Source organism: Chionomys nivalis, chromosome 16 (genome assembly GCF_950005125.1).
Source record: "Chionomys nivalis chromosome 16, mChiNiv1.1, whole genome shotgun sequence".
NCBI lineage: Eukaryota > Metazoa > Chordata > Mammalia > Rodentia > Cricetidae > Chionomys > Chionomys nivalis.
In genome coordinates this window covers 37,780,212-37,793,044 of record NC_080101.1, presented here as the reverse complement: position 1 = coordinate 37,793,044, position 12,833 = coordinate 37,780,212, and the positions used below count along the sequence as shown (strand labels likewise).

At 36.3% G+C, this 12,833-nt stretch overlaps 1 protein-coding gene across 5 annotated transcripts in view; it reads left to right on the top strand.

Annotated features, from left to right (window-relative positions):
- Window positions 1-8,357, top strand: part of Epha7 (EPH receptor A7) — a 152,936-nt gene extending 144,579 nt beyond the window's left edge. For all 5 annotated transcript variants that reach the window (XM_057790224.1, XM_057790223.1, XM_057790222.1 and 2 more), the window contains exons 15-17: window positions 3,546-3,739; window positions 4,730-4,885; window positions 6,209-8,357. In XM_057790224.1, the coding sequence (XP_057646207.1) occupies window positions 3,546-3,739; window positions 4,730-4,885; window positions 6,209-6,323 (465 nt within the window). In that variant the 3' untranslated portion in view covers window positions 6,324-8,357. The remainder of the gene's footprint in view (window positions 1-3,545; window positions 3,740-4,729; window positions 4,886-6,208) is intronic.
- The last annotated feature ends 4,476 nt before the right edge of the window (window positions 8,358-12,833 follow it).

Sequence of the window (12,833 nt, the reverse complement as noted above, 5' to 3'; positions counted from 1 at the left end):
TGAACAGTTGGGTACCAGAAGGATCATGAAAAGAATTTTCTTTTAAAAGATGATTTTTGAACATAAGGATAATTCTTCCTACATTATACTTCTGAGGCAACCTAAAGAAGTGCATACGGGGAAACTAATTAGGAAGTGGAGGAAATGATGAGAACTGACATCATGTTATAGATATAGATATTATAGTGACATTTTTTCAAATTAGAAAAAATATTATATGTGTTCTCTATATGCAACCTCAGCCATATGGGAAGTCACTCTTTCCAGTGAGAAAAATATCTTCCCAAGTATTTATTACATTATCATTTTAATGCATAAAACTTTGGAAGTTATTTACATTTCACAAGCTTTGCCATTATTTAAATCACTTAGCCAAGATTTCCAAAAGTATGTTTACTTTTCTCTAAAGTCTTTCCCACACAACACTCGAATCCAAGGACAACATTGTTACTTGAATGTTAGATAACATTTTGCTATAGCCCAGTCACTAATTGCACTTACTGCTCTTAAAAAGGACCTGGGTTCAATTCCAAGTACATATTTCTCACAACTTTCTTTATCTTCAGCTCCAGAGGATCCAACACCCCTTTTGGTCCTTGTGGGTATTAGGCACACACATGCTACTCATACATACATGCAGGCATAACACCCATATGCCTAAAATAAAAAAGAAATAAAACTTTAAAATATGATTCTATGTGTATAGGTACATATGTTTCCTTTATATACACACAGGTGCAATCTGTGTAGAGATACCATTTCTGTGTGCTTGCCTGTGGGATAAATAGCGTGATAGAGATGTACTTTTGAGGAATGTTTTCATTGATATGTTCTTAGGAGTGGGGATCATCAACTCTCATGTAGCCTCTGTGAGCTCACAATCATTGGTTAATAATGCTTTCCCCTTATTGTTGTTCTGAAACTATTAGTACTCTCGGAAACAAATAAGACTTTGTGAAGACTTAACCCTGATGCTATAAAAGTATACTACAGGATGTGAGCAGTTATTTTCTTAGTACTTAGCATATGCTGTTTCAGAACTTAGAACCGTGAAAATGTGTTAACTAATTGCCTATGCAAAGTAAAGAAATTAGAGCGCCATGCTCAGCTTTCTGACTGGGACAACTCAAAATGCCATTGGATGAAACAGGAAAAGACTGAGGGGGGCGTGATATGTTCAATTTTAAACTAATAGATTGTGATATACACATGAAAACTGTGGCCAGATATTTGTAGTAAACCATTGAAATGCAAACAGTGCTGCAATTTGAAAAGATTTGGCACTAGAAAGTTTTAGTTAACACTTTTTAAAAATTGACTTAAGTTTATCTGTTTCCCTTATAATAGATTCATGCATATATCTCTTAAATTACAAAATGGACTCATCCTTGTTTTTCATGTCTATAATAAATTTTTCTCCTAAAAGTATTGTTTCTAGTTATATCAATTATTTTTACTCTCTAATTTACATTTGTATTAGTGAGCTATGTCTTCAAGATTACATACATCTTGTGGATAAGTGTCCCTAAATATGTCAAGTTCATTAGTATTTATAAAGTCAGTGCTTTGTTTGATTATTTTCTTCAAAAAAAGCTAAAGGTCACTACTCCAGAAACTCATTTTTCTTACAGTTTTAATTTTATTTTGGGGATTGTAATATATTTACAACATTTATCCTTTTTCTTTTCTTCCTCCAAACCCTCTGTATACATCCCCACACTCTCCTTCAAATACATGGCTTCTTTTTATCGGTTGTTATTAAATACACATATATTCATCAGTACTTGTATATATGTTTTCAGGGCCTACACTTTGGCGGTGGACAAACAACTGATGTGTTCTTTTCTGGAGAAAGCCACCTCTTCTACTCTTAGCGTCCCTCACTTGCCTGTAGTTAGGTTTGGGGACTCATATGGTTTTGCCCATCTACTATGGCATGTTCATTAGCGTTTTACTTATTCAGTTCATGATTGAGAAGTAGTGTTGTAAAAACTTTATATGTGTGAGTACTGCATTTCTAGGAGAGACAGTCTCACAGCAAACTCCCTGATCCTCTCTCTCTCTCTCTCTTTTTTTTTTTTTTTTTGGTTTTTCGAGACAGGGTTTCTCTGTGGTTTTGGAGCCTGTCCTGGAACTAGCTCTTGTAGACCAGGCTGGTCTCGAACTCACAGAGATCCGCCTGCCTCTGCCTCCCAAGTGCTGGGATTAAAGGCGTGCGCCACCACCGCCCGGCTGATCCTCTCTCTTTTACAGCCTTTTTTACCCCTCTCCCACAGTGTTCCCTGAGCGTTAGGTATGGGAGTGCTTTATGGATGTATCCTTTGTGAGTAGGCTGTACAACTCTGCATTTTGATTTGTTGTCATTTAGTAGAGTGGTGTCTTTTGCAAAAATAAGTTATGGTTATTGGAGGAGAAACTGCAACCACTAATTTACTAAATCAACATAATCCCTAAAGACAATCTATAGACATGCGTCTTTACATCCACAGATTTTCTTAAGTGTTTATGCTGTCATGTTAGCCAGTGTCAAGGTGTTGTATTTTTCCTTGAGTAATATTATAATTTTTAAAGCCCTTTTTGGGATTGCTTACCTTCCTATTATCTTCCCCATGTTATTCAAATTATTAATAACTTTAGATTTTAAGATTGTTTTTTTTCCTTTTCATATATCTAAGGACCTGGGTAATAAGAAACTTAAGCTCTCTACAGAAATGTTTATGCAAACCAATTTTATGTTTTTAATTAATATTCAAACTTAATGCAATAATTCCCCTGGATGTTTTTATACATAAATTGTCCATGGTTAAAAAAAAATTTAAACCAGCACAGTGAATCATTAAGCCTTGACTAAAAGCTCTTCTCGGTTTTCCACTATAAAGCTTTCTCTATGTTCGTTACTTTCCACCTTCTGCTGTCAGGTAGGTGAATGTGGAGGTAGGAAGGAATCCAGCCACCTTGCAGGGACCAGAGCAAACTGTGTCCAACAAACTCTTGCTTCTCATGACTAAGTAGAGTAACCTACAGAGTTGTTAAGAGACTAGTGTGTTTGATAGAATGTTCTGACATGGCACATTTACATGGTATGATCTCTTGTTCTACAGTTTCTCCTGCTCTCCTCAGAAAAGGAAACTCTTTGGCTTCCTCTCAATAACTCAATTTCTTTTTCCACTTTCATTATCTTCTACTTTGATGCACATGTGTATTCTTACAACTATATTCAGCTGAGAGCGTTCCATAACATGTTCCCTTCGAAAACCTCTGGGGTGGCATTAAAAATATTTCCATCTCTTGCACCCTGTGTGAACTTAATTGTCGTTCCCTGTTGCTGACTTAACTAGGAAATGTCATCATATCCTGCACCTCGTGGACCCCATCATAGCGTGCTTAATATATTCATAACTGTTTTGGAAAGAAAAAAAGAATTTTTTTTTTGTAAGCAATATGTCTCACTCTTATCTGGATAAATCATTTTGCCTTCCGAGCAGTTCATTTCACTGTAATGGAAGCTCAGTTGGTAATATCTTTCATGTCCTTCTGGCTATCAGGTCATAAAAGCAATAGAAGAAGGTTATCGTTTACCAGCGCCCATGGACTGCCCAGCTGGACTTCACCAGCTAATGCTGGATTGTTGGCAGAAAGAACGGGCAGAAAGGCCAAAGTTTGAACAGATAGTTGGAATTCTAGACAAAATGATTCGAAACCCAAGTAGTCTGAAAACGCCCCTGGGGACTTGTAGTAGGTAAGAAATCTCCAGTGAGATGGAACTGAATAAAATTAAAATATCTGCTTAAACCATTTGCTTCCTCAGCTTGGCCCCAATGCAAACTGGCATCTATGTTCAACCATAAATCCAGATGAAAATGTTATGTTACAAAGCTTTATTGGCTTTTATTTTCATATGTTTTACCTTAATTACTATATCAAGAAATCCGTGCATTGTTACTGGATTTCCATTTTCTTAGGACTTATGATAACCCCAGTTGTCTTTCTCAGAAAATCTTCTGTGCTTCCTAGATTTTGTGACCAGGCTGGGTGCATGATTTCAAGCCTGGATTATTGTTGTCTTGCTTTTACCATGTTGCTTTAGCTTGGGCATATTCTTATATTCTGATTTATTATTTTGTGTTGTTTTCTGATAAAATGCTTCAGTAGAATTAGAAATTATAAAAAGTAACTCCACGTATGCCATGCTAGCTGCCCATTAGGAACAGCCCCTTCCCTTACAGCACAGGGCACCACGGGGCATTTTCAGCTTCACATTCAGGTAAGCTTGCTGCTGTGGGCTGTGCTTGCAGGGGCCTATTTATCTCCATGGTACTCCCAGTATGTCATCAAAACGAAGGATTTTTAATGCTCTGAATAGCAACGTGGTGGCCTAAGTTAGGATACAGCCAGATATACTTCCTTTACTCTCAGCCACTCGTAAAAAAAAAGGCAGAGAATAAATGTGGTTCTTCCAAGAATCTTCACTGATAGCGTTTATGAGTGTGTGGCAGACACGGCCCAGTGAGCACGCATCTAATTAAATTTTAAATTCAGGTATTTGTCGTTTCCAGATAACTTACTTGGTTTGGGTTATTATATAGATCAGTTCAATCATCTGGCTTCATTTTCTACTCCCCCCCCCCACACACACACATACTTTGGTTTGTTTGTTTTTGTATTACAAGGATGTCATCTCTTTGGTAATTTCTGAGAATGTTTGCCTCTGTGTTCTGTTCTTACCTAGGCCCATAAGCCCCCTTCTGGATCAGAGCACTCCGGACTTCACTGCCTTCTGTTCGGTTGGAGAATGGCTGCAAGCTATTAAGATGGAAAGGTATAAAGACAACTTCACAGCAGCCGGTTATAACTCACTGGAGTCAGTGGCCAGGATGACTATTGAGTAAGTTTCAACTTGTTAGATTGTATTTAAGAATTGATTAGATACAGTCCCCATTCATATACTAGATTATCCTCTTTATTGTAAAAGTCTATAGATTACAAAATCAGAGGGACTAGGCATTTCTTTCAAAAATGCTCATATTTCTATAGTGCTTTAAACGTAAATTCTTTTCTAAATGGCATACTAACCATTTCGTGAAATCAGTTGTCACATGTTAATTTTGTAAATGAAAGGTCAGAAAATTTAAATATCCTTTACAGTTACTCCGCAAGAGGCTGACATGTGATTTGTCTCCATTGCCAGTGTTCTGGGCCCTGCACAGTGGACTTACTATATCAGCCATGTCCCTATTTACTGGGGGGTAGTTCTGCAATCACCTTTAAAATTACTATGAACTTGGAAGTCAGAAGAACTAACTTTTTCTTTCTAGCTTATCACTGAATAAACAGTCTTCGGAACTCTCCGGAAGAACTCACAGCCTAGCAACCAAATACTCTTTCTGTGTAGTCCAGAAATGGCATGCATGTGAACTGCAGTATACCCACACTGTTCCTTCCATTTTCTTCTAACAGCCATGCCGATAAAGCTGACATGTTTATGCCTGGATTTCCAAATTCATTCTTATTTCTGTAAATCTGTGCTTTCGAAAGAACCTGGCATACAATACAGTAGTATTGTATCACTGTACCATTTCAGCTGCTTGTAAACATCTAAGATCAACCTTCCTATCTAGTAGGAAAAACAAAAGGATAAACAGTTACGCTTAACTTACTGCACATTTAAACTGTGACTGTAGCATTGTGCATGTACATAACAGTTCTATTCCTACTGTTGAACTGAAGGAAAGTGATTGTGCAGCTAGGAATGCATGCTCAGAATTACAGAATTCCAGTCACTGTACATTATTGTGTAGCATTGATTTCTGAGCTTTAGACGAGGTTCCAGCAAATATTTCCATTACCGGAACACCCCATTTTTTTCCCAGTAAAATAATTTAAAATTTTCAGTATTCCCGGCAACATTTAATTACCTTTTACTTTGATAATAGCATCTTAAGGCTGAAATAGTTTTTATATAAAATTTCAGATTAGTTAAAAAGCAAGAATATGGTAAATTAAGAGACAGACTTGATACAATTTTTCAAAGGAGACTGCCCAAACAGATCAACATATGATCTTTGGAGAAGAACTGTAGTATCCAAGAATACTGTTAGTATCTGTTAATCTAAAGTATAAAGAAAACTTTATTGATAGTTGAATGATCCCTTAGGACATTATCGGTTCTTTGTAATATATCTAATAAGCATGCATTTGTCTTTTCCAGTGATGTGATGAGTTTAGGGATCACACTGGTTGGCCATCAAAAGAAGATCATGAGCAGCATCCAGACTATGCGAGCGCAAATGCTGCATTTACATGGAACAGGCATCCAAGTGTGACATGCGGTTCTCCCTCACGTGGAGCTTAAGACTGCAGGAGAACTGTTCTGGCCTTCAGTATATGCATAGAATGCTGCTAGAAGACAGTTGATATACTGAGTCCTTCCTACAATAAAGAGAAGATTTTAGAAGCACCTACAGACTTGAACTCCTAAGTGCCACCAGATTATACAAAAAGGGAATTTAGGATCCACCACTGGTGGCCAGGAACACAGCAGTGACAATAAACAAAGTACTACCTGAAAAACATCCCAACACCTTGAGCTCTCGAACCTCCTTTTTATCTTATAGACTTTTTAAAATGTACATAAAGAATTTAAGAAAGAATATATTTGTCAAATAAAAATCATGATCTTATTGTTAAAATCAATGAAATATTTTCCTTAAATATGTGATTTCAGGCTCTTCTTTTCCAGAACCATCTGTGTTTATTCTGCATAAGGACTTTGTTTTAGAAAGTTATTTGTAGCTTTGGACCTTTTTAGTGTTAAATTTATGACACGTTACTACACTGGGTACCTTTGAAAGAATCTCAAAAACAAAATTATGTGCATAGTTGAGGATATGACTTTGTCATTCATGGCTTTGCTATCCTTGCTGTGCCATTTTGTTCTGTTTAACCAGTGATGTTTTGATATTGTTTGCTGATTGGCAGGTAGTTCAAAATTGCAAGTTGCCAAGAGCTCTGATATTTTTAGCAGGATTTTTTTTTTTTAAATCAGACAACATACTAACTTTTCAATGAAAGAAAAAAGCAATAATTATCCATAAATACTATAAGGCACTTTTAACACATTGTTTATAGAGTGATTTACTAGACAGAATTTAATAAAAATGTCAAATTCTAGGTTTATGACTATAAGACAGAAGACTGAGGCTTCATCCGAAGATGCTGGTGAAGGCGGGTCTGCAGGCCGGAGTTCTCCAGCATTAGGGAAAACCTGGTCCGAGCACATCCAGAGTTTTCAGACTTGTGACATTAAGAAATTTAGGAGTTGACCTATATTTTGTATTCTTTCTTGTTGAATGCAGTCCAAATACAAAAGTAAAGAATTCAGTCGTCTATTGTTACTCTGAAGCAAGATCAATGGGGCAGTTCACTTCTCACCACTCAAAGACAAATTTACCACAGAGACTTCAGTGAGAAGCAGAGTGAAGCAGGTATTTTGTGTATGAACACACAAACACACACACACACCACACACAGACACATACAACACACAAAACTCTTTTAGATCAAAACTCTTACCACAGAAGGAAGAAGTAAAGGGTCTGGCTTTTCTGTTTTCCACTTATTTATTAAACCATATTCTTTGGTTACTGTGTTAGGATTTCATAAGCAATAATTAAATGTGTCTTTATAGATATTTCAGGAATGTATACATATTTGAGTAATGTTTTCAAAAGTTACAAAGAATCATGAACTACCCCAAACCGAACTGTTGTACTTCCAAAGAAAATTGGGCTGTTTATAATGATTTTCGTAGCGAAAGATCCCAGGGATCGGTCCTAATTGGTGTTGTTTGGTAATGTGGACATCCACAAACAAACAGACAAACAGGTAACAAGCAAAATCTGTAAATGTTCCTTTGTAAAACTTGTAAATTTTATTTCTACCGTCTTGTTTTGTATGCACATTTCTCGGTAGTAGCTCTGAGTACATTGAAAATGCACTATATTTTTCTATTTTACTTGCAGAGCTTCACAAAGAAACAGGTATTTTCAGTGCTACATGATGTGTTCTCCCACATTTAGGACCAAAGATGGCTATAGAAAACTTAAATGGATTGCTTCCCAAACCCCTCCCCACCCGTTTTTCTTTTTAAAATCACTGTACAGTGTTATTTGATATTTTAATTTATTTTTTGATTGAGTAGAAAAACTCATTTTAATTTCACTAAGATGTTTTTTCGTCCCTAAGGAAAAAAAATAATCTGTAAAAATAGTTTTAATTAGCATAATCCAGTCACCTAGACACTTCCATTTGTAATCTTTGTAATAGACTGTAAATATATTTTTGGAACTATAACACAATGTGCTTGAGGGTTATTTTTCAGTGTCTGCAGTGTATACAAGTGTTTATACTCAGTACAGCACTTTACAATTCTAATCAGTAGCTTTGGCCTTCGTGCGAATGAGTGAGAGATTGAGCGAGTGTTCTCTAATTCCGTTTGGATTCTGGACTCACTAATAATGAAGTTCTTTTCTTGTTCATAGCTTAAGGTGCTTATTTTTTCTATTAAGATTAAATTAACAAAAAGCCATTCTAGAAATAGAAGACACAGTATGGTACATGCAGACGGAATCTTTCCTGCTTTTTCTAGTAATAGATTTATAGTTGAGTAGACTTTCTTGAGTAGAAGGGCAGAATAAAAGTTTTTTTTTCAGTTTTTTTTTCCAAAAATAACTTTTTTCTTCAGCAATATACCTCATCTGCCTTAAATTTTTTACAGCTCTTTACAGGGAAAGGGGAGAAGGGATGGGAAAGACACACAGCACAATAGGAAGTGGATGATTGCATTGCGCTCTCTCGTTTGTAGGTTTCTTTTCCTAATCAACACTATGATTTTGAAGTACATGTTTGTGAAACAAACCTGAAGAGAAAAAGAATTAGCGTTGTGAACGTGATTGTAACCCTCTCTTCGGGAAAGAGATGAGATGCTGTTGCGATGAGAATGTACAACTTGCACCTTGAAATCTTTTTTGATAACTAGTGCTCAGGGGAGGAAAAGTAGAGAAAGCAAATGCCCAACAGAGAACTTCAAAATTATAAAAACATACAACAGGAACGGCCTCCTTGCTTTAATACAGCCACCTTTTATAGAATACCGCCCGCCCACTTGACCTGGTTAGCGTTGAGTACTTAAATCCAAGTCACTTGTTACATTGGGAGCTAATATGTTCTCAGCAATGGACCAGGGCCTTGTTTACTAGAATTGGTGGCTCAATGCTTGGCAGAGCACTATTAGTTGAATCATATTGTATACTTATGTAATCTACATTAGCTAGTACTATTTAGGACTATATTTTAATTGCTCCTCTTATTGGTGTTTTTAAGGTAATTGAAAGGGTATAAGTCACCTGACTTTTCTTTAGGTAATGCTGATTCCTCCCCCCACACCCCTTTTGTTTCCTGAGCAGCCTACAACTGTACTGCTCATTTCTGTGCATGTTCCAATGAATTACTGATGTGTATTTTTTTGCTATATGTGGAGAAATCATGGGGGAACTGTGGGCGAGATATGCTTTTTGTTGGTTGAATTTTGTCCCTCCTTGCCTAAGAATTACTACAGGGGTCATCCTTTTATAAGGACAAAATGCTTTTGAACAGTGTCTTCAATGTATCAAGCACAAATAACTCTTTCTTCAACACGAATCATAAGTCTCTTTTTACCAGCTTAAAATAATAAACGAGTCTATTAGACAATATAAAGAAAATCCTGTCTCCAGTCATTGGCGGGTTCCTTCACATTTCTTATGCTTTCCTTTCTTATCTAATATCGTGGGAAGAGATAACGTTTTGTAGAAGTAGTTCAGTGAGCTGATCAGAATATGAATAAACCTGATTATCTCCCCCCTTGTATACTGACCTAATTTCACTCTAATCATTGATTATGGAATAACAAGACAGTTTACAAAAGGCCAGATTGTTGAACTAAAACCTGTTTTTGTTTGTTCCTGAAGCTACTACATGAGAATAACAAGAATATTTGCATAAGAAAGGAAATACTTTGTCTTTGACCCTTGACAGACTGGTTAAACATCTGACATAGCAGATGACACCAGGGAAATTTGCATTTATACTACTGGGTAATGCAAACAGGAAACAGCTCAAAGGGAAAGTGGGACCCAATCAGATACAGACCTTGGCTTAATGATTAACTTGCAAATGAAACTAAGAAAACCAAGCACTCTTATTGCTTCAACAGCTAAAGGCGAGCAATGAATAGCAAGCATACCAAGAAAATGGCCCTTGTGCTGAAATGCCAGCCTGGTGCTGATGCATGGGAGTCATATCTCTGAAGATGCTCATGCTGGTCTGAATCAAAATGCAAGCAGAATATTGAAACTTAGGTTTGCTCTGCCCATACCTGCAAAATGATAAAGAATAATATAATGGTCAAAGATTTAAGACAGTAATGAAGAGAGAAAAGAGTCATCGCTAACTGTACATAGAGAATGATTGATGAGTTCAGAACACAGAAGCAAATCCCTGAAATGAGCAAATACTTCTTAAAGTTCTGTTTTTATCTGTGATATAAAAGTATCATTACAATATATTTCCCCAGAATTCTTAAGATATAACTTAAAAGCATGTGCCCACTATGAAACAAAAAGTTATTTCAGTACTTATGCTATTAATCAATATTTTTTAGCAGAGCATTTATCTTTGCTTTTTCCCTTGGCTGTGTATTTCAAACTTGAATAAAAAGTCAGTATCAGTTCTGAGGACAAAGTCCGAAAGAAGACATGAAAATTAAAAAAAAAAAAAGTGATCAGGTTCCTAAACACAAACACACAAATATATGTATATATATATATATATATATATATATATATATATACACACACATATACATACACATACATGTATATATACATATACATATATTGACAAGTGATAAAAACCAGCACACGGCACCTAGGATTTGAAAACTGTTGAGATGTAGTGTGCCTGAGACCATGTCCTGTTCACAGGCCTTGCTCTGTGCTCTCTTGTCTGTCTGCATCTCAGTGGAGTTTAGGAATATGGGCAAGTTAGCAGCATTGCAGCATAAATTCTGCGAGTCTCATTAGAGTTAAGTGCTGTAGGGTTTTTTATTTCAAGTTCAATGATTGAATGTAATTAAATCTATAATTAAACAATAAAAGATCTCTTCTGATTGACCTTGAGGTTAAAATAAATATAATTAATTGATTCAATTTAATTGGGCCTATTGCAGAAATGTTTAGTGGGTAAGGATAAGAAATACTAGTCTACTGTTTCATAGGTCAGTAACAATCAAAGGAATTCCTAAAGTATAAAATAGTTATAGGCATTCCTAAATTTGATGTTTGGCAAAATAATATAGTGTGATTTGTTATGTGCCTCTATGGATAACTCAGCTCCTTTGGGCATGATCTGCTCTTAGATTGGATTGCTTCAAATCAAATGTCCTAGATTTCTGAAGAATATTTTTGCTTTTCTTTAAAAATTTTCACCTGTAATTAGATATCTTCATAGATTTTGTTATTAGCCAAAATAAGCTTAAGGTATCTTTAGCATGTTGGTATAAACAGATGCAGCTGTAGTTGTTTTTATTTAACGATGCTCCTAAGGAGAAAGTATCTTATTTGCCTGAAGTGGTGCTCATTCAAGTTGAGGACTGGGAAGAGATATTCAAATCTCACCATTACACCACATAGCCCAAACTGCATAAAATGCCTGCCTAGACAACAAACTAGAAAAACAAAGAGAAAATTAATTACATATGCAGAGCTGGCATTCGTGTGCTACTCTGTGAAATAGTTTCACAATTTCTGAAATGAGACAAACAGCTTAAAAACAATTTTTCTATGTGATGTGAACTTACATAGACATGATGTGGAAACCACAGACTCCTGCACAAATTATGAAGGCAAGCCTGATCTCACTGCCTTGACTTCCGTGTAGCAAGTAGACAGTATTTACATGAAACGCGCATGAAAGTGAGGCTCCAGTGGACCTTTTAGGAAAAAGAAACGCTTAGGTTGAGCTCTGGCATTCACAGAATGTTGTTGATACGCTGGCCCAGCATTCATAAGATACCATGTTTTTACTTAGCTTCTCTGCAATCCATGCCAGCCTCTCCATACATGAGCCAGAACTCAGCTCGACAGGAATAGCAGAACACTACATATAAACAATCTCAGCCGGACCTGAAGTGAACATGAGCCAATGGTTACCACTCCTGTTCCCAAGAACTATTGAGATAGGTTTGGGGTGAGGGAACTGTGTAAGGCACAAACTTTTAGAAGCTCTATAAGCTTCTAACTTTTGCTCTCCAATATCATAGTCCTTCACACCTTTTTCTTTCTTTCTTTTTTAAATTTTGTTAGGTACACAAGGCTGGTCTAGAATTCAGAACAAGCCTCCTACTTCAACCTCCTTACACTCTACTAAATGGGAGTGTCCCTCTTCTCATACGACTGTCTTCTCTAAGCTTTTTCTGATAACCAGTCAGAATTAATGTCCTTTTTGTGCTTTGCCTCATTGCCAGTACTGTGAACACCTAACCCTGTTCTCCAGATTATTTGGGTGTATCTGCCCTATATTAAATGGACTAAGTGTTCTTAGAAAGCAGAAGCCAAATGGAATTCAATATCATCAATTTTCTTGCATTCGGTTGATATTCTATAACTCTTTCAAAATCTATGAAGTGCAAATTAGTTCAAATTATGTGTGTGCATATATATATATATATATATATGGTAGAGGTAGAATGTATCAGGTGCTTTGAAGGAAACGTAAGGTACAGCAATGGGTGCTGA